The sequence below is a fragment of the Triturus cristatus genome, chromosome 2_2, assembly GCF_964204655.1.
Source record: "Triturus cristatus chromosome 2_2, aTriCri1.1, whole genome shotgun sequence".
Taxonomy (NCBI): Eukaryota; Metazoa; Chordata; class Amphibia; order Caudata; family Salamandridae; genus Triturus; species Triturus cristatus.
Genome location: NC_140582.1, coordinates 201763636 through 201784640, shown reverse-complemented (window position 1 = coordinate 201784640; position 21005 = coordinate 201763636). Strand labels below are relative to the sequence as shown.

The following is a 21005-nucleotide window of genomic DNA, read 5'->3' as shown; positions in this document are numbered from 1 at the left end:
TGCAACCCGTTTTTATCCTTGACAAGACCGGTCCCCTATCAACCCATGTGGGATATAAGCCTAGCACCAAGGAAAAACCAAAACTATTCTGCGGACTATTAAACGTCAGGTCCCTCCCGAAACATGCTTTGGAAATACAGCTGTTAATCGAGTCCAATAAACTAGACATTCTCTTCTTAACTGAGACATGGATGGCTGCGGGATCAGAATTAGAGTTAGGCTTAGCATGTCCAGTAGGATATAAGATCATTCACAAACCCAGAAATACTGGACGAGGAGGAGGCTTGGGGATCATTTTTAAGGAGGAGTTAAACATTTCAACTTTGGATATCGACGCCACCTTTAGCGTTGAAATCCTTGGGATTCGCATAAAACATGATGCCGAACAATGCCTTACAGCTCTCATCTGCTATAGAACACCGGGGCATTTTAATGCCTCACAACAGCAGGAATTGATCACTGCCATAAACAATATTTCCATCACCCACAGCAGGATGCTGATTTTGGGCGATTTTAATTTATGGGACAGCGACCAATTACGCACAGCCTTGAATAACATCACCCAATCCTGCCAAATTCTAGGGTTGAAACAGTGGATAACTACCCCCACACATATACAGGGAAACATATTGGATTTAATATTCGCGGCAGAAGATCTAATGACCATGGACACTATTCTTCCAGTAGGGTGGTCAGATCACCACCTACTCACTTTTAATATACATATCCTGGTATATACAGGGCCCGTAAGGACACAGACCAGAACATTTCTTGGCCGGAATTGGAAGAACCTGTTGAAAAGGGAAGAGGAAGGTAAGCCCGACTTTCGTCACATCGGAACCTCGTTCAACTCTGAGAACGATGTTACGACAAACTATCTCTCATTTTGCAATGAGATAACTAAGAAACTGGACGATATCATACCGCTGAAAATAATCAAGAGAAGGGGTAAACCCTCTCTCCCTGGTATACGGACAAACTGAAGGATTTGAAAAACATCTGCAAAAAGGCAGAGAAGCTCTGGAGGAAAAACTATTCAGATCAAGAGAAAGAACGATGGAGGCTCACTATTCTACAATACAAGAAGGAAATTACTATAGCTAAAACTAACCATTTCGCAGATCTTATTATCAAAAGTCCTAATAAGTCCCGCGACACCTTCAAGATTATTAGAGAGCTCTCTCATCCTGCTTGTGCTGACAGCCAAATCAAGCCCTCACAAGAACTTTGTGACGGCCTTGCAGTATTCTTTCAAGAAAAAAAAAATCAATAAAATAATCGAAGGAATGAATAGTAAGCCCACCTTTACATCGCAGGACAATAGCAACCAAGCAAATAGAGGTGAATTGGTGGAATCTACCAGGAGCTTCTCTCCAAACGCTAGCTTGGAAAATTTTGTGATCCCTTCTAAACAGGAATTTCTCAGAACAGCCCTCAACACGTCATCAGGATCCCCTTTAGACCCTCTTCCCCATAAAATGGCCAAGAATTTTGAGGCTGATATTTTCCCAGTTTTGCATCAGCTCTGTAATCAATCCCTCCTCACAGGCTCCGTACCAAGAAACTGGAAATTGGCGGTTGTGACTCCGTTATTAAAGAAGCCAAATCTGGACCCTAACAGCCAAAAGAACTACCGACCCATATCCCTCTTACCATACCCGATAAAGATCATAGAGCGCTGGGTCAGCAGATCTCTAGCCCTCTTCCTGGAAACTAATGTCATCTTGGAAGAGGAGCAATTTGGTTTCAGACCAGCTCATGGAACTGAGTCAGCCTTGCTGACAGTCATGGATGACCTACGCATGAGGGCGGACAGGGGCGAATCAGCAATTCTCATTCTGCTGGACCTGTCCGCCGCTTTTGATACGGTGAACCATGTCATCCTGTTAAAAAGACTGAAGAACATCGGAGTTGGAGGAATCGTGCTTGACTGGTTCCGATCCTACCTGACGGATAGATGGCAGGCAGTAGCTATCCCGCCATATCAATCAGAATTCACTAAAGTTCCGCATGGGGTCCCACAGGGGTCTGCTATCAGCCCCATACTGTTTAACATTTATATGCAACCCCTGTTGAGGATCATAAAAAGTCATGGCATCAGCGTAATAAATTACGCTGATGACACCCAGTTGACGATCTCTCTTGATGGAGCCCAGGCAAATTCACTGGAGACTTTCCATACCTGCATGCTGCAAATGTCACTCTGGCTGAACCAGAATTCACTACAATTTAACAGTGATAAAACTGAAATACTGCATTGTGCAGTAGGAAGAATCCCTACAAACCTACCTACAGATTTCTGGCCTCAGCTGCTAGGAGACTCGCCTATCCCCGTGAACTCAGCAAGGAATCTCGGAGTCATTATTAGTAATACTCTGAGCCTTGAGACTAACGTCAATAAGCAGGTTAGCTGCTGTCTTGCCTTGCTGCGTGGACTAAGAAAACTGCTACCTCTCTTGCCCCCACAGACTAGAGCCAACATAGTTAGGAGTACCATCCTCAGCCGTTTGGATTACTGCAATGCTCTTCTGCTGGAATCCCCTGCCTATCTTATTTCCAGACTTCAAAGTATCCAAGCGGCTGCAGCCAAACTGGCACTCTCTTGGGAACGAGGATCTTCCACTACTTCCGCCCTGGCCGACCTTCATTGGTTGCCCATACATCAGAGGATCCGTTTTAAATCCTTATGTACTGTCTTTAAGGCAGTCCATGGGCTAGGCCCTCGACCACTTCAAAAAAAGTTCAATTGGTAGGAGCCGACCCGGCCTCTCCGATCCTCTTCCCTAAATCTCATCAGTATTCCCAGAATCAAGAAAGCGACGTGTGGGGGAAGAGCCTTCAGTATTGCCGCAGCGCACCTGTGGAATAATCTCCCCACTGACATCAGAAAAACAAATGAACTGTTGGCCTTTCGAAAAAAGGTGAAGACATGGCTCTTCCCAAAAAAATCTTCCCATAAAAATCTTCCCAAAATTTCTGCTCAAAATGCCCAAAAACCTAACTGATCAGTATCTGTCCACAGCTTCCTTCTGCTCAACAGGTCCTCAGCTGTATGTACCTAGCGCCAGGATGCCCGTAGGGTTGCAGAGCGCTCTACAAATGCTATAAATAAATAAAAAAAATACTCCAATACTGGAGAAACAGATTGCCTCTTGCAGATGCATCTGTCAGATAACATTGCTGTAGCAATTTCATACTTGCTAGCAAGCTCTCAAGAAAAAAAAAAAAAAAGAAATGTAATCCGTGGATCTTACTGGCAATCATATTTGGAAAGCGTGTTTGGATTTACCTATGCTTATCTCTTGGCACTCCTGTTCCCCCTAAAAATAAATCAAAATGCTGCCTAACAAGTGGAAGGCAGGTCAGGGTAGGGTAGGTCACTGTGCTGGGCTTTTTATTTTACTTTCAAGTTCTCTCAGCGGTCTTGGAAAGAAGTTGTGATCGCATTTACTGCAGTACATTCCTAGAGTGATGGTAAGAGCTCTTGAGGCATGCATGCTTGGAGCCAACAGGATGTCAGTATACATAGGGCCCCACAGGTGCATTTCAAGGGTCAGCTTAGCAGATCTACTCAAATGAACACGTTATGAATGACCTGCTTTTGACAGCCAAATTTACCACATTACGGCGACCGTTTACCGAACAGAAACCAAATCTCGGTTCAAACGTGCTAGCCATATAGGATTTTAACAATGTGTTCTACGGATGGTGTTAAACAGCCAGCATCAAAGTATGATGCTAAAAGTGGAGCATCATAATGAAAGATTCGATTTTTCCATCAGGTAAACGATGCAGCACTGCCATCAAAAGTGTTCAGTAACATGAACTTTAGAGAGGCTTAATGTTTCCTTTTGGGTAGGGAAGGAAAATCCCCGCTGCAAAATGTAAAATGTCTACATAAGGAGTAAGGCAAGCTTCAGAACAGACACCCTCGCTTGTACACAAGAGACGAAACAATCAAACCTTCCTGTAAGGAAGGTGAAGCAGTAACAAGGGAAAGTGTCTAGTGGCCAATAAGACCACAGACTGAGAAAGGCCTTCAGTAAAACTGAAAAAATATATATAAATTGATTAAACAATGTAAAGTGCAGTCTTTTTTCTAAAACGCCATAGTAAACTGGAGGTATGTCTGCAAATCTTTTGTACAAATGTAGCCACTAGGTTTCTACATGACTGTGTAGACAAGTGCAAGTCTTGGGGTAGTCCACGCAGTGCGAGTTGAATGCATAGGAAAAGCAGCATTTGTTTCACATGGCAAAGATGTGACAGCATCATTATATTTTAATGAAAAGGGGGCAGAAGATTTTGTTCAAGATTATATCCATCCTAATTAGCAGCAGATGCATTAGCACAGTACGTAATAATCTGGAATGGGTAAGAAGTGAGGTTTACTGGATGAATCCTCTCATGCCTCGAAAGAAGCCCCATAAAGCCACTAGCTCAAGACTATGGTCTAAAAGAGAGACCTATGTATTTTAAGGGGCTAGTGAAAAAGTGTGTCAGAGCTGGTAAAAACTATGATCGAGTTGATCATAGCTGAACTAAAGACAACATACATTTTGATGTAATGTGTTCAAAACAGAGATTTATAAGCGGTAATGACAGAAACAGTAACATTACCTACTGGACCACAATACTGCCTAACAAGAACAGACACACCCTAGACTATTATGAGGCCCAGCTATATAACATTTTAATTTTACAAAAGATAGCACAAAATAAATATCACTCCTGACAACACAAAAGGCAGTTAACGGAATGGCTAGAAATTGCAATTCTCTATGGAAAGGGAATAACAAGTTGCATTACATGAACAAATGGCCGACTTGCAGGTTTTGATATCTTACACCCCAGCTAACACATTTACTACAATTTAAACCTCCAAGTAAGAACTATAACATTCTGCCAGAATGCAGTCATTCTACCTACCGTCGACTGTTGTGCGAATGTGTCTGGCAAACGCTTTATCTATTTCCACAAAAGATTTCATCAACACCTTTTCCAAGTTTTTCTCTTGTGCCAGAAGCTTTCTGGAAAAGAAAAAAGCGGTGAAAAGCGGTGGGGGGGGGGGGGGGGGGGGGGTTGTTACATTAGTGCAATACAACTTTTACACCTTTGTTGACAACATCGCAAACAGCAGGCACTAGTAAAATGAGCTTCAATACATGTAAATATTAACACAGAAGCCTTCCAATCGATGTAGGGCGAGGGCCTGAAATTATTTCAGAACATCATGCTCAAAATGGGGCTTCAATTTCAGTGGGAAGTGTTGGTGACCCACTTTATAATTGGCTATCAGCAATGTCTTCGGTCACTCATGTCCTTCAAGTGCCACTGTGGGGTGGGTTTGCTCCAGAAAACCCTCAAAGTCTCACCCCGTCCACTCGTAATGGATAATCACGCTGTGGATACAAAACAGTAATAACAACAACAAAAAGAAGTCAAGGGAATAGGTGGCCACATCAAGGAACGGACTCAGGATTTGTGAAACCCAGTATTATTTTACAAGTCTTACAAGTTTACAAGACTTGTCAGTTCCTTGATGTGGCCACCAATTCCCTTGACTTTTTTTTTTTGCTTCTCATTACTGTTTTGTTTGCTCATCTGAGATGAAATGAGTACAAAGTGATTGTGGTTAGCTTTTCTTTTACAAGTCTTACCCAATGTGGAAAAGTGAATTGTAACCACGGACTATTTCATGCAAATTTCTACTTGAGATTTGAAGATTGCTGGGAACGAGGCTATGACTGAGTTCCACGCCTCCGCCAAGCCACGGCCGAGGCTTTTTTGGGACGCAGTCTTTTTTTATATTAGGCAAGCAATTGGAAAGAATGTCTTGTTCGAGGCTGAGGCAGCCATGTTTGGATTTTGCAGAGAAGGAACGATCCTATCCGAGGCCGATAAAGCCTTTGTATTTATTTCTTGTATGGTAGCTCGCTCTCCAATTCTGCAAAATTGGAAATCTAGTGAAGCTCCCTCTCACTTGAAATGGTTCAATAAAATGAAAATAACCCGTAAAATCGAAGAAGCTTACGCTAGACGAGTGGAGGCCACTAGGAAATTTATAAAAAAATTGAAGTTTTTTAGTGAATTAGAAAAGCTTAAAGAGGGATCTTAACACTCGGTTGGTAAATGGATGTAGCAGCTTTTACTATAAGGCATTAGGACTTTCTTCATGGCACTTTAGAAGCACTAATACTTTGTTAGTCATTGGACTTTATAGAATGATGCATTCTGTATTCTGTTTTATTACCCTACGATGTTATCAGTCGTTATAGTCATAGTTTCTTCTTTTTAATAAAATGCTGTAGTTATGACGGCTTTTTGACGATAAGAAGGCACTAGCACTTTATAGGCATTGCACTTTAGATGCACGAGAAACTTTTTTCAATACTGCTGCTCTTTAAGATAAAATTGCACATTGTTAACTTGTGAATGAGTATAGGATTAGCTGCTCCTTATTGTGTATTGAGAGGCTGTCGCTTCAGTTTCTGTATTAACTGTTTTCTTATGATTCTTAATATCTATATATTGTAAGAACCAAATGCTCTGCTCAATAAAAAATAAAAAAAAAGCCTTACCCAATGTATTCCTTCATGTATTTGTCACAGAAATCAGCAGCTGCTGCGCCCCCATGCCCATCAAAAACAGCAAAGTACAACACATCTTCAGAGAGCTGGCCATAATTAAAGCGGTCCTCATTTTCTTTGCGTTTTCCGAGCTCTGTGGCGCATCCCACCTTGGACATGCTGATATGTGGAATAAGCTTCCCATACTTTATACTTGATGGTAGCAGAATGGGCTCATCTATGCGGTTATCCCAGATGCCAAACGAATCCCAAGTGGCCGGGCGGCCGCTGCCGTCTGGGTCAAAGCGGGAAGAGAATGGTCTGCGCTCGGTGGTGGAGCTCTGACAAGCGGGAACGGCACGTTTTTCGTCTTGCAGCAAGCGGGAAGTCAGCAGTGCTCCTCTCCTCACCTGTGACCCTCCATTTCTGACCAGATGTGCTAATGCAACTGTTGACATTACTAGACTCCACCGACAGCAACAACGAAGGAAGGCTTGACGTTCTGTTAAAAAAAAAAGTCTTCAAAAGCACTGGTAAAACACTGAAAAGAAAAAAGAAATATATATTATTTGAACAGGTATCTAGGTTAAAACATTTTTTTTTTTTTTTAAAGACACGACAAGCAACATCATATGCCTTTAACATATAAAAAAAAACAAAAGACCGCCTAACTGTAGTTTTTCCCCCCCTCAGAACAATACATTTAAGTGAAACCAATATGAAAAGTTGAAGGATTTGCATCCCTATTTGACTTAGACGAGACCGCATTGGTCTATTCTGCCCACCACCTCTTCCACTCCAGTGCCTTTGAATAGAATGGTTGCCATTGCTTTGCACTCATCCCCAAGATTTTAATTAACTTCTGCTTCCAAATCAATTTTCAGATATGGCTAGTAATAAGAAGGACCTATAAATACCATAAGCAACATATGCTCCCCTCTGCATGCTTCTATGGCATTTCCTTCAAGTAAATTGTAGAAGTAATGGGCAAGAGAAAGGACATTTGTGAGCACACTAAGCGCTTTAATTTACTCCTGCTTTTACTCTATCTCAACCCATGAGACTGCTTTCGGTCAGATCCCTTAACCTTAAGGGGGATGACTGTATATTTGTGCTCCCTTCTCTGCTGTGTGAATTTTACTTACATGCTTTTATTAAATCAGGGCACTAGAACTCAGTGTCCGCGGCGACCGGTACCGACATGGCCCGGATCATTAGAGAAAAGGGTAAGGACTTCCCTCATGTTTTAATACACCTAAGACTACGTGAGTCTCTGCTCGTCTTCTTTCAACCTCATTGTGATTATTTTTGCTTCCCTTCATCATCACCTGAACATCACCAAATACATTGATGTTTGTTGCATCTAGCATGTCACAGCCCACGAGCTTTGTACACGCGTGTGATGCACCACCACTTGTGAATTCAATCATATTGGTTTGTGTAAAGAGGTATAATGGTTTTTAACCCTGACTGTTTTAACTGTTTTTTTATTATTTCCACAGGTTACATTTAATCTGAATATACCAGAGGTACCCTCACACTTTTTTTTAGGGTGCTGTAAGGGTGGTCACTTCTCACTCATGTGTTTTGTGTCCACCACCAAAAAATGTGTGTAGGTAGTATTACTGTTTAGGTCCTGAAGAATTGCCATCTACTTGATAATATAGGCATGAAACATGTTGACCACAAAAACTAGCGTATAAAAACACAACATTGTGTGTACATACGCGATTTTTTCATATTTTTTAATTAGGGGAAGAACCATGTACATTAAAATAGTTTTGATTGGATTTATTTCCCTATTTTAAATCACTCCACATACTCACTCATTCACCTACACTAAGACCCTCACTTACATCTTACCCTACGGCTTCGGAAAAAAGATCTCCGATAAGTAGGCCCCATCACGGGCGCCTGATCGGGCATTGCAGCGCCGGCCCGAGTAGGAGCAGGCCCGATGATGAAGCAAGACACCTTCTTGTCAGGTGTGTGAGGGCCTTATTCCAAAAAGAGGAGATCACTCTCCTGTCGTTCACTGGTATTTCTTATTACAGTTGGAATTTGTCTTTGTTTTACCTTTTTAGTTAGGAACTGCATACTTTGTGTTTATACTTAATTGCTCGGGTACGTATGCTGGACCTTAATATAAAAAAACCCTAGTTTCCTAATTACCTCCCCTTTGTCTTTAAAGGACATTTGTTAACTGCAGATGTAGTCTGGGTATCATGGCATTTCATATATGTTTTTGCTGCCACAACCTCTTAAAGGTCAAGGCTCGATCCTGTTGTGTGTAGATTTAGATTCCGTATATAGGTTTCCCGATTTATGCCCTTATATAGGTACCATTCATATTGCCCTTATTTAGGCATAGAAAATCCAGCCCTTATTTAGGCATTGTCCATGCTAACCAAATACAAGCATGGTCTCCTACATCCGTCAATCCACGTCACAACGAGGAGTGGTGTGGCTCACTGGTTAGAGGCGGCAGACCCGGAAGCAGAGGTCGGTCAGGGACCAGGGTTCGATTCCCGATGCGGCAGGGTCTTGGGCTACGGTCAGCGGACTCGATAATTCTCGCCTCGGTGCCTACTCTAATCATGGATCACACTCAGCAACTCTGGGCAATAGCTTGCTTAATCTCCACTAACGGCCCCATCAGCGCCGGGGATGCTTGGTCTTCACCTTGGAGATGCCCAGTTAGGGACCATCTCACAGGGAAAGCCAGGATGGGTTCCCCAGCAGTACACAGCGCCGGGACACTCTGCTTGAGTAGCTGAGCGCTCAATAAAACACCAGATAACATAACGAGTTCTTGGAAAACCAGACTCTTAAGCCTTTAGGAATTTCCCTTGCTTGGATATTGATTTCTCCAAGAACTCCTTATTATGCATGAAAACCTATTCCTTAGGGGTTCATTCATGACAGTCCGATGTTTACATCAATACAGGCATTCCTAAACACCTAAAAAGGTATAAATATACCTGCACTTGCCCTGGCAAACCACGGTTCCGGTACGGTCCAGTTCGACTGCCTACTTGCGGTTCGCCACAGCTAGTTCGGAAGGAGAGAGTTCCCATCTGATGCACTTACCAGACTGTCATCCGCCTCGCAGAGAATCCAGCTCCAGTGTTTCTGACTCCCCTTGTGGGGTGTTAGATATCAAGTCCCGGAAAGAGATTCCAACCTCACACATTCTAAGGTATGGAGCAGACCGGAACTTAGAGAAACGTTTGCCAACTCTTGGCAAAACTAAAACTATAGCTAGCTATACTGTAGAAAACAGCACCTACTTCTTACCTCGTACTACACTTAGGTTAGGTACACTGGGGTAGAACTATTTAGAAGCATCAGATGAGTATTCACATTTTAGCCGGTGTTATTTATGTATGTATTTTATGAATATATGTCATAGCTACAAACCTGCTATTGCAGTATTATTTTATCTTACTGCTAACTCTGTACGTATTGTACTTCGCATCCTGTCTTACGATTGTAGCAGTTCATATCTCTTGCATGAGAAATAAGACGGTTCAATAAACCCCTTTTTATTGAAACGCCGGTCTCTCTATTTCTGTGCAACTCTGAAGAAACGAAGCATGCACGACTGACTGAGTGAAACTGTTATCTATGGTTTCCATGGTTCTGAGATTGTTCCGACTCTAAGGGAAACAAAGTTGTCATGTTTATGCGGTTGTCAGAAACTAATCGCTTCTTGTATAGCCGAGAAGTTTCTAGTAACCTCTGAGTTAGCTGGCACACACAAGTAATTAAGTGTAATGTACTCGATAGACAAACTGACCTCAGTCCTATGTCAAAACTATAGTGTATATTATTTCAATGCGCAGAGCCTATCAGGGATATAGGAACTACACTACAATCCTATGTGGTGTGCACATACTGAGTTGCTTCTGAGTCCAAGTCGGTATTCCAAAATGCACGTGCACTGTACATACAGTGATTTTTACCTGGACAATTTTCACCAAGTCAACACGGGCACAAACAGTACCCATGCTATGCTGCTCTCTACGCACACCAGAACCGGGATAACGGGCCTTCACCCGCAACTGGAAATATTCAAAGAGAAATCGGGCGCAATGTAGACAACCAGTAAATACTAATATACTCACAAGCTGCATTTACTAGGTGCACAGTTTGCATCTGGGATGCCACACAATGTGCAGGTCTCTTGTTACTCAAAGCCTTAGTGTATACCTATGCTCCCTGCCCATAGGTGCTTCTTCAATTGGTTCCCTTTTCCACTATCTTAACAATTCAATTAATTGCCAAGTGCAGACATGAAAGCCTCCAAAGACACTAAAGGAAACGTCTGAATGCTCACCAACCACCCAAGCCGCAGGATGTGTATGGTCTTGTTGAAGAAAGGCCTGGAAATTAGACTTGATTTTGTAAGAAAATAAGAGTATTGGGGTAATTCGTCATGCTGTTCCATGGTTATCTGCCCTAATTTTAATATATAAGAAGCTCATTGAATAGGTGAATTAGACCTCATACAAAAAGGGCACTGCTCCTCAGTCCTATAGCTTACCACCTCACTGAAATGTACAATCCTCATTGCCACTCCCACTGGCTCCACAGCTCCAGCAAGGAGGAGTAGTGATAGATACAACCTTGCCAGATTTCCCTTTCAGGCACCACTGAAGGAAACGGACATCTTTTCTACCTATAATAAAAGGCAAGTTTTTTTTTTTTTTTTTTAAATATAAAGTACCTTAACAATTCTTCTAAATGATTCTCACATCCAAAACACACCAGAGGAACTCACAGAAAACTTCAAAGTATCTGAAAGCTTCTTCCATACCAATGCCAATCAAATCCTTGCATATAACCGAAGATTTAACAAACTTTATCTGGGCTACTTGATCAGTGTTAGCAGTGGAGCTCCCGTTAATGAGCCCAAGTTGCTCAATCAGCTTAGACAATCTGGTGGTGAGCATTTTATTACAGATTGTACTATCCTAATTATTGTTAGTGATATGTTTTGAAGATGCCCAACATTTTCCATGGTACATATCAAGGGTCTTAAAAGCACACTCCTTGATAAAGATTCCTATCAATATTACAAACAGCTGATAAACGCAGAATAAGTCAAGGGTTGTTGAAGAAAAAATCAAGGCATGTGCCTTTCAGTCATGTCAGCCTGATCTTCGATCACAGTCAATAAGAGTATCCTCAGAAACTTAACTACTTCTACTGGTACAATTAAATCTAATTCTGATGGACGGGTAATTGAAGACACTACTCTGTCCGATGAGCCACTAACTTACACACCAAAGACGTAAGCGATAGTGAAAAGATTCTGGTCATAAATTGTCAGAATTCAACACTTGCAAACTATGCATAAACGTGATGCATTATTAGAAGTAGTAGTGTTGCGGAATCAAGGAAATCATATGAAGTGGTTGGCACTGGGCCAGGTAACCAGCAGCAGGAAAGAACCAGCTCAACTTATGCTTGGTCCACAACATGACATACAAAGTAGAAAAATATGCAGCCTCAAATGACTGCAGCATTTCAGATCTCCATGGGGAAACCTGCGTCAAAAGGAGACGTCCGATACTGTAGCTTCAAAATAATGAGTAGGCTTGAATGATACAAATAGAAAAGCAGCAACAGAACTGGCCCAGGAAAACCACAACTGAGGGAATCCAGTCCTTTTCCATCTGGTCTCCTATCCACTGTATACCTTCCCTCTGACACGAGTGCGCTCAATGGCAATTATTACTTTTTGGTTTGAACATAATGTCCCTTACTCTAACAAACTATGTGCGGAGAATTGTTGTTAGAAAGGCTACAGGAGGAAGTAGTCACAAGCAAGTGTTGAAGGATCCATATCACTTTCTTATTACGAACTAAGGCTAGTCAATGAAATAGAGAGGATAATGACAAGCCAATTCAAGCTAAACAACCTATATGTTCTAGCCTGCCTCAGTACAAGCTGCAGCACCAATGACTGGAAAGGGTTGTAAGATCTGTTAGAGGCATTATATATCTGCTAGTATGAGTTTTTTTTAAGATGCAGGACAGCACTTAAAGATGTTACAGATCCTGAAGGATGCATTAGTATAATTGGCAAGTATGCATTAAACGGTCATGGTGCATCAATGTAATATTTAAGGTTGCATTAAACTAACTTATGAACCTGCTACAGTACATCAAACTAGGTTATAAATCTTAACACCTTATCGCTGTCTAACCTCTATGCAAGCTTATCCCCAGGACTGTGGCCCTCCCTCTCCTCTGTAAACGCCTATCCTTAATTTTGCATTTCCCCACTGCCCCTCTCCTGCACTCCCAGAGCTGGTATACATTAGAAATAAACTGGACTTCTGTTACAGCATGTCCTCATCCCAAAGCCGGGTTCTGGAATGGTTACACTAATTTGTACTAACTGTATTGAGTGAAACCGACACAAACAAATAGAGGGGCCTCCTCCGTACATCAAGTGTGCATGCACTGTACAAAGATGCATGCAGTGGAAGGTCACGAGTGCACTGGAGACTCTTTTTTGCTCAAACAAGAGTCCAGCTTTAAAATATTTCACCTAAAGGACAATCAGCAATCCTTTTCGTCCGAGTTGTGACCTGTCCGGATGCAGGTGCCTAAAGTCAAAGGTATTTGGGCACATCTTTTTCTTTACCTACTCATATTCACCGAGACCAGAATTTATCTGAAACGATACCTCCCTCTTTGCTGAAAGCAACTGACCTTTAATTCCTTTGATGATCCACAAATGGCAGACAATTGTTATGAGTGGGCTGTATTCATTTTCATCATTTACTATGTTAATGAAAGCATTAGCAGAAATTAGTGTATAGATGGACATTTTAAAGCAAAAACACAGGCCTAAGCTAGTAGAACAGAAAACGCTAATAGAGTCAGGACCAGAGGGGGAGGGCAGTAGACATGAGCATCGCGAGAACAGAGAAATTTTATTGGACATAGCAGAAATCTCAAGTTACATGTCCGTATTGCGAGTAACATATCTGAGAAAATATGTAGATAAAGTAGCAAAGAGGCAAAGGATAGGTGGGAGATCAGGCCTTGTAGAGCAGTAGACATGTAAGGAGTAGAGCATTGCTAGGCTTCAAAGAGACAAGCCATGGACAACCAATAGTACAAGCAGTGGTAAGGAAGCGCAACAAACGTGAGCGAGTCGCATTCCATAAAGGTGTTATCTGTTTTTGCAGGAAGTATCACTTTTTGATATAATGTTGTGTTTAAGCAAATGCTTTATTAAATATGCAAACGTAGGACGTACTTAAGGCTGCACATGTATAAAAGAAACTGACCACCACATTGCAAGTTAAATCTCAGATTCTAATTTCATGGTGCTGACTGACCTTCTGTGCTCTTTATATAAACTTGATGCTAACTCAGGCCCTCTTCCTGTCATGTGGCAAACATTCATCCTTGTGAGAGATGGAACATTTCTTCCATTAAAGCATTTGCAAACTCTTGCCCTAGCCCATATTACACAAAATAACAGATCTGACTCAGATTCATTTTGCCCTCTCTCACTTGCTTTTTTTAACAAAAACAATGTGGCTGTACTTGAAAAATGATAAACTGGATCGTCTAAATTAAACTACTTACAGCTTTCCAGTAGAGGTCTCTCAGATCCAAAAAATCATCAGGAAAAACAACAACAAAACTTTTTTCTGTGGCAAGTTGGGCAAAGAATAATAAGAAAAATTAAATAATTTCAATCTCTTAAACTCTGCCTATAGATCGGTGCATGATTACACGTACAGTGACCATTTGAGAGCACCCCGTGCAAATGGAATTGTTTATGGACCTTAACGACAGGTGTTACTTTCTACCCAACCCAAGGAAGCTCACTTTAGCAGCCTATGAAGAAGGAAATATCGAGTTGCAACCGGCAGGGAATCAAACATATCAACTACACGTTAGAGCAGATGTTTGGAACAGAAGGTTACACAAGGATTTCGGAAACAAGCGCACGAGTTAATTGAGTAAACTTACAAGGTCATATACATGGAACCTGCATATTTCATGCAACGCTCGAGAAGGGAGACAACACCTTTAAGCTAAGCTATGATAATATCTATTAGCCCGCAACCAGAGATTACATATTTGCAGCCAGTGAACCATCTATCTGACCTACATTACCCATATCATACCCCGACAGTTACGAGATATACATCTGTCTACGAAGCGCAATCACCCCCCGCTTGAAGATTAACGACAAGACTGTCGCAAGTGCATTAGTAGCATAAGCCACCTTATTGGTATGATACCCCGAGAACTGCAGCATGCAACATACCTGTATCATGCCGGTGACTTACCCTCCTCCTGAGCTATATTAAAACGCGGTCGGTGTGAGGCTCATAAAGTAAGCCAGAGCCGCGTCAACTTCCTCTTTCTCCTGGTCATGTCCTTAGAACAGTGGGATTTAACATCTTGACAAGATGGTGTACGAAGGGAATCAATCGCATATAAGGATGGATTAAGATAAATTGTTCTGCAATGTGGCACCCTAAGAAAACGCACGGATGCATTCACCTTGGATTGGGTATACTTAAAGTGCGCACTGAACTGCCTTGGTGATTGGATGCATTAAAACGGAGCATCTGTTTGCAAAAATTCACCCATCAAGTTAGTGTCTGAAGATGTATAAACATGTATCACCGATGAGTCATGCATCGTGCATACTGGGGGCATGGTATAATAAAAATAAGCAACGTACTAAAGATTAACCTGAAACCTCCTTGTGAGGGAATCAGAGGGGTGACTTGTCCCTTCTGAGATGTGCATTAATTAACGTGCGCGAAGAGCACTGGTCCGCTGCGTTGCCTCGCTCCAAGGCCAATGGGAAGGCAGCAGTAACAATGAATCGTAACGTCACCAGGCTCCTTGCCAAGGGGTTTCAAGCACAGCGGGGCCTCCCCATTCGAGGTCGTGGGGAGTCACCCACGTCCCCCCCCCCCCCCCCGCCAAGACCAGGGTGTAGACGAACCCACCTTATGAACTGTGAGGCATTGCTGTAGCAATACATGATTCAAGGATCGTCTATTGAATATTTAAAACAAGTCAATGTGTCGGAGCCACACCCACCAAAAATAAAAAAAAGCCGTAATGCCGATAAAAAAAGGAACCCCTCGCAAAACAGTCAGCAATCCAGCAAATGCCATAGTGTTTAAAATAGACAGTGCGGTAGTTACCTCTCTCCTTGTTACTGTGTAAGCGGCGTACTCCGCGGCGGCAACTCCTGCTCCGTTGGTGCTGCTCTCGCTGCAGCCCGCTGCTGACTGGTCTCCGGGCTCCGGCTTGGCTCTCCTAAACACACCTCCTCTTTTCCTACCAGATTACTGCGCAGCAAGCGCGAGCCACCCAGCCAAGCAACGAAACCGCACCCAATAGATTCAACAAACTGTGTCCAGTCCAGTTCTACGGTAGCCAATCACAGAGGAAGTCATATTCAGCCATTCAGAATGCACACTCCGGCCATCGCCTCCGCTGCAGTCCAACCGCAGCTCGCTTTCGATTACACCAATCAGATGCTGGCAATTGAGTCTCAGAACCCGCCTTTCTCTCCGTTAAGTCGCACCCTCTTGTATAGAAACTAAAAGAGGACAAAGGCAACTATTGCCATACAAGCGTGACTTCCTGATGCTATTGCAATAAGGGGAATAAAAAACAAGCACTTGCAATGCAATAGGGCTCGCATTTACGGGAGTTTGCGCTATTGGCATTGTAAATGACAATGCCTTTTATTTATGTTTTGGTTTTTAAAACATAAAATAAAAGGCATTGTCATTTACAATGCCAATAGCTTCCTCGCGTAAATGCGAGACCTGTTGCATTTTCAGTGCTTGTTAGATGAGCTTCAAAGACTTGAATGGAAGCATTAAAAGAAAACATCTCATAACTGTACCAACAAATAGGTCCTTTTTCTCACCAGGCACATGGCATGCATGATTAGAAGCTGTGTAGAAATAGCGCTTCGCGGTACTGTGGTAAATACTAATGTACTGGAATCTTTATTTGAATCCCTTTCGGAGCAGTCAGTAAAAGTGGCAAATATAATTAAAAAATTGAGCAGTTAACATGCACCTTTTGGTTTCACTTTTCCAAAATTATCTTACATAAAATCCTACTGAGCAATGTGCTGGGGGTTACTCACTTGGTGCACATGGGGTCTAAGTTTATACTTTTTGACAGGGCTGTTTTAAATTACCAGTCCGGCCCTGGACGTGTTCCAGAGTCGAGTCAATGACAAAGAAGTGGTCCAAATGCTACGTTCAGAAGGGGGAGGGTGTGGCTTATTATTATTTGATTTATTTGAGTATTTTGTAAAGCGCGCAGCGGCCCCAACGGGGCGTCCCGGCGCTGAGAACTCTGAAAAATAGAGGTCAGGGGTCAGAATTCCACTGTTTAAGAGGAGAATAGATATGTTTTCAGGGATTTACGAAAGGCTGATTCTGACTGACAAGTGCGTAAGGCTAGTGGAAGCTTGTTCCAGCGCTGAGTGGTACAGACCTCAAAGGTTTATCCACCTGCCCGAGAGCGTTTAAATCGGGGAGTTTCCAGGAAGTGGAGGGTATTGGATCGTAAAGTCCTGGAGTTGGCATAGGGTCGCAGAGTGTTTTTCAGGTGTGCCGATCCACTGCCTTTTGATGCTCGGTAGGCCAATGTCATGGCCTTGAACACACATCTTTTGGCTATGGGCAGCCAATGGAGTTTGCGGAGGTGTGGAGTGATATGGTGTCTAGCAGGAATGCTCTCCACCAGCCGGGCGGCGGCATTTTGGACCGCCTGAAGTTTATGGCAGAGGCCTGCTGTGATACCAAGGTAGAGGGCATTGGCATAATCGAGGTGTGAAATGATCAATGCCTGGATCACAGTTTTACGGCAGTCCGCCGGCAAGAAGTTAATGAGGCGTTTTATGGTGCGGATCTTAGCAAAGCAGGAGGATGCAACTGTTTGCACCTGATTGTTAAAGCTAAGTTGATTGTCCCAGCGAACTCCGAGATTTCTCACCGAATCTTTGGGGGTGGGGGCTAGGCTCAGGTCTTCTGGCCACCATATACTGGAGTCCAGAGGGGATGGTGTGTTGAAAAAGAGGATCTCTGTTTTTCCAGCATTGAGTCGGAGGGAATTAGCATCCATCCAGCTCGAAATGTCCCTAAGGCAGGATTTAAGTGGATCAAAAGCTGAGGCGGAGGGGGAGTCAAAGGTGAAAAGAAGCTGGATGTCATCAGCGTAGGAGGTAGATTTAATCCCCGTCTGTGCAATCAGCTTGGCCAGGGGGGTGAAATACACATTAAAAAGGAGCGGGCTTAGGGAAGAACCCTGAGGGACTCCCCATTTGAGTGGTCTGGCAGAAGAGGTGAATGGAGGAGTGAAGACCTGCTGTGTGCGGTCCGAAAGGTAAGATGAGAGCCATTTCAGAACAGCGCCACCCAGCCCAAGGTCCTCCAGTCTTTCCAGCAGGATTTTATGAGAGACGGTGTCGAATGCTGCCGAGAGATCCAGCAGCACCAACACCGCCCTCGATCCTTGGTCAAGCGTCCACCTCACCGAGTCAGCCATTTCAATTAGGGCCGACTCGGTGCTGTGGCCCGACCTGAAACCGTGCTGGGAGTCATGGAGAAGCCCATTGGTTTCAATGTAATTCGACAACTGCGAGTGTACCAGTTTTTCCAGGATCTTGGCTGGAGCAGGCAGGAGAGAAATAGGCCTGTAGTTACTGGGGTTGTCTGGATCCAAGTTGGGTTTTTTTAAGGATGGGGACTAAGGAGGCATGTTTCCATTTGGCAGGGAAACAGCCCGTTCTGAGTGAATTATTCCAGATAGAGTTGAGGTGGGGGTTGAGGAGGGATGCAAGATTTTTATATTGCTTGGCAGGCCAAGGGTCTTTGGGTGAGCCTGATTTGCATTTGATAAGTTCAGCCATGGAATCTGTTTCTGATATGGATGCAAATTCGAGTAGGATAGGCTGCAGAAGCGGGGAAGTCACGAGTTCCTTTTGTCGCCCTTCTGTGTTAGGAATAGGGAAGGAAGAGTAGATGGCTTCGATTTTATCCTCAAAAAATTGTGAAAGTTTGTCGCAAAGCGACAGAGAGGCGGGCTGAGTACGAGTCAGCGCATTGGGGTTTGTAAAGGATCTTACTATATTAAAAATTTCCCTAGCGCCATTGCTGGCAAGTTTGATTCTGGAGGCTAGAAAATCTTGTTTGTGTTTTTCGATCATTCTCCGGTATTCTTTAAGGGCCGATTTATAAATGGTTTTGCTGTCCAAGGAGTAGTTTTGTCTCCAGAGGCGTTCGAGGGATTTACAGGAGGCCTTTTTCTGCCGGAGCTCATCTGAGTACCATGGTGCGGAGGGTGCCGCCCTGTAGGTTTTAGTGGGTTTAATGGGAGCCAGGGCGTCTATGGCCTGGCTAATCCATGCGTCCAGATGGTCAATCTGTGAGTCCGGATCGGACGATGGACGGGGTAGAGTGTTTTTTAAATATCCCAGGAGCGATTCAGGGGTGATACGACTCCAGTTTCTGCCTGATGATTTAGGGGTGATGGCGGGTCTGACATGACAGGGAATGTCGATTTCAAAAGGGATGAGGAAGTGGTCGGACCATATAACCGGGATAGGAGATGTGGCCCGGATAGATGGTAAGTTGGAGCAGATCAGATCGAGCGTGTGACCTGCTTTATGCGTAGGTAGGGTAATTATTTGGACTAAATTGCATATTGCTAGCGTTGAAATGAAGTTGCTGCTGTGCAAGCAAGATTCATTATTAACGTGGAGATTGAAGTCTCCTAGTGCAGTAAAGTTAGCGTATCGTGTGCTAAGCTGAGTGAGATAGTCCGCCAGAGCGAGTAAGTGAGAGGTATTGGAATGTGGGGGACGGTAAATAAGGATTCCAGAACAGGAGGAGGATGGGGAGTTTTGAACACTGAAGGGGAGGCCTTCAATACAGTCGATTGGGTCGTAAGGGGGGAGGGTAACCGTCCATTTGGATTTATGAATTAACGCAACACCACCCCCAGATTTACCATTGGGTCTGTTTGCACAGATGATGTTATAACCTTCCGGCAGTGCGAGGGCGATTGCAGGATTTGTGGTGTCATTCAACCATGTTTCGGTTAAAAATAGTAGGTCCCAGTCGTTGTCCCGTAGGGACTGCCAGATGTCGATAGCATGTTTACTCAAAGATCTGCAGTTGATTAAGGCGGCTGGGAGGGTCAGGGGGGATTGGGTTCCGCGCGAGGAGGCGGAGTTCAGGGCATGAGTCGTCCTGATAGTATGGCCTGGGACAGGCAGGGAGAAGTTGCAGGCAGTGCAAACAAAAGCTTTGCTCTGAGCGTCAGAGGAGGGAGAAGGGCAGGTCGTGCATTGGGGGGTTTTTAGAGCCAACAGCTCATTTCGAGTGTAAGTAGCGGTGGTATGGCTGGTTGGTCGGAGATAGAGGCCGGCCCCGGTCGCGTCCTGATCGCGGACGAGCGCAGACGAGCTTGCCTTAAGCGCGCCTTCGGCGCGCAATCGTCGCGCCCGCTGCGCTCGTCCGCTGCGCTTCCGGTACATGCACATTATTATGAGGATGTGAAGAGGGGGGGTGTGGCCTCGTAGTGGGCGTGGTCCAGTCAGGGCGTGGGTAATGGCGGTTTAGTGAGAGATCAGCGATTTTCAGCCTTTCCAGCGCTCGTTTTGCTGGAAGAAGGGGTGTCTGCACACAGCAATCGTGTGACAGGCAGGGTAAGTGCAGTTTTAAAAGTAGCTTTCTAATTACAATTTAAAATAAACAATGTGAAATACACGATCTTTCTATCTTCTCCCGGCTGTGCCTCAGGAGATTAGCAAGGTTCTCTGCGCACTAGCGATTCAGCGCGCTTTTTAAGAACGAGGGGGCGTGGCCTCGTAGTGGGCGTGGTCCAGTCAGGGCGTGGGTAATGGCGGTTTAGTGAGAGATCAGCGATTTTCAGCCTTTCCAGCGCTCGTTTTGCTGGAAGAAGGGGTGTCTGCACACAGCAATCGTGTGACAGGCAGGGTAAGTGCAGTTTTAAAAGTAGCTTTCTAATTACAATTTAAAATAAACAATGTGAAATACACGATCTTTCTATCTTCTCCCGGCTGTGCCTCAGGAGATTAGCAAGGTTCTCTGCGCACTAGCGATTCAGCGCGCTTTTTAAGAACGAGGGGGCGTGGCCTCGTAGTGGACGTGGTCCAGTCAGGGCGTGGGTAATGGCGGTTTAGTGAGAGATCAGCGATTTTCAGCCTTTCCAGCGCTCGTTTTGCTGGAAGAAGGGGTGTCTGCACACAGCAATCGTGTGACAGGCAGGGTAAGTGCAGTTTTAAAAGTAGCTTTCTAATTACAATTTAAAATAAACAATGTGAAATACACGATCTTTCTATCTTCTCCCGGCTGTGCCTCAGGAGATTAGCAAGGTTCTCTG

At 43.8% G+C, this 21005-nt stretch overlaps 1 protein-coding gene across 1 annotated transcript in view; it reads right to left on the bottom strand.

Moving 5' to 3' along the window:
* The window catches only part of PPM1K (protein phosphatase, Mg2+/Mn2+ dependent 1K), a 70651-nt gene extending 54685 nt beyond the window's left edge, over positions 1-15966 (bottom strand). The window contains exons 1-3 of the mRNA XM_085641172.1: positions 15773-15966; positions 6582-7110; positions 4930-5030 (exon numbers count right to left, since the gene is read on the bottom strand). Coding sequence (XP_085497298.1) covers positions 4930-5030; positions 6582-7027 — 547 coding nt within the window. The 5' untranslated portion in view covers positions 7028-7110; positions 15773-15966. The remainder of the gene's footprint in view (positions 1-4929; positions 5031-6581; positions 7111-15772) is intronic.
* Between the last annotated feature and the right edge of the window lie 5039 nt (positions 15967-21005).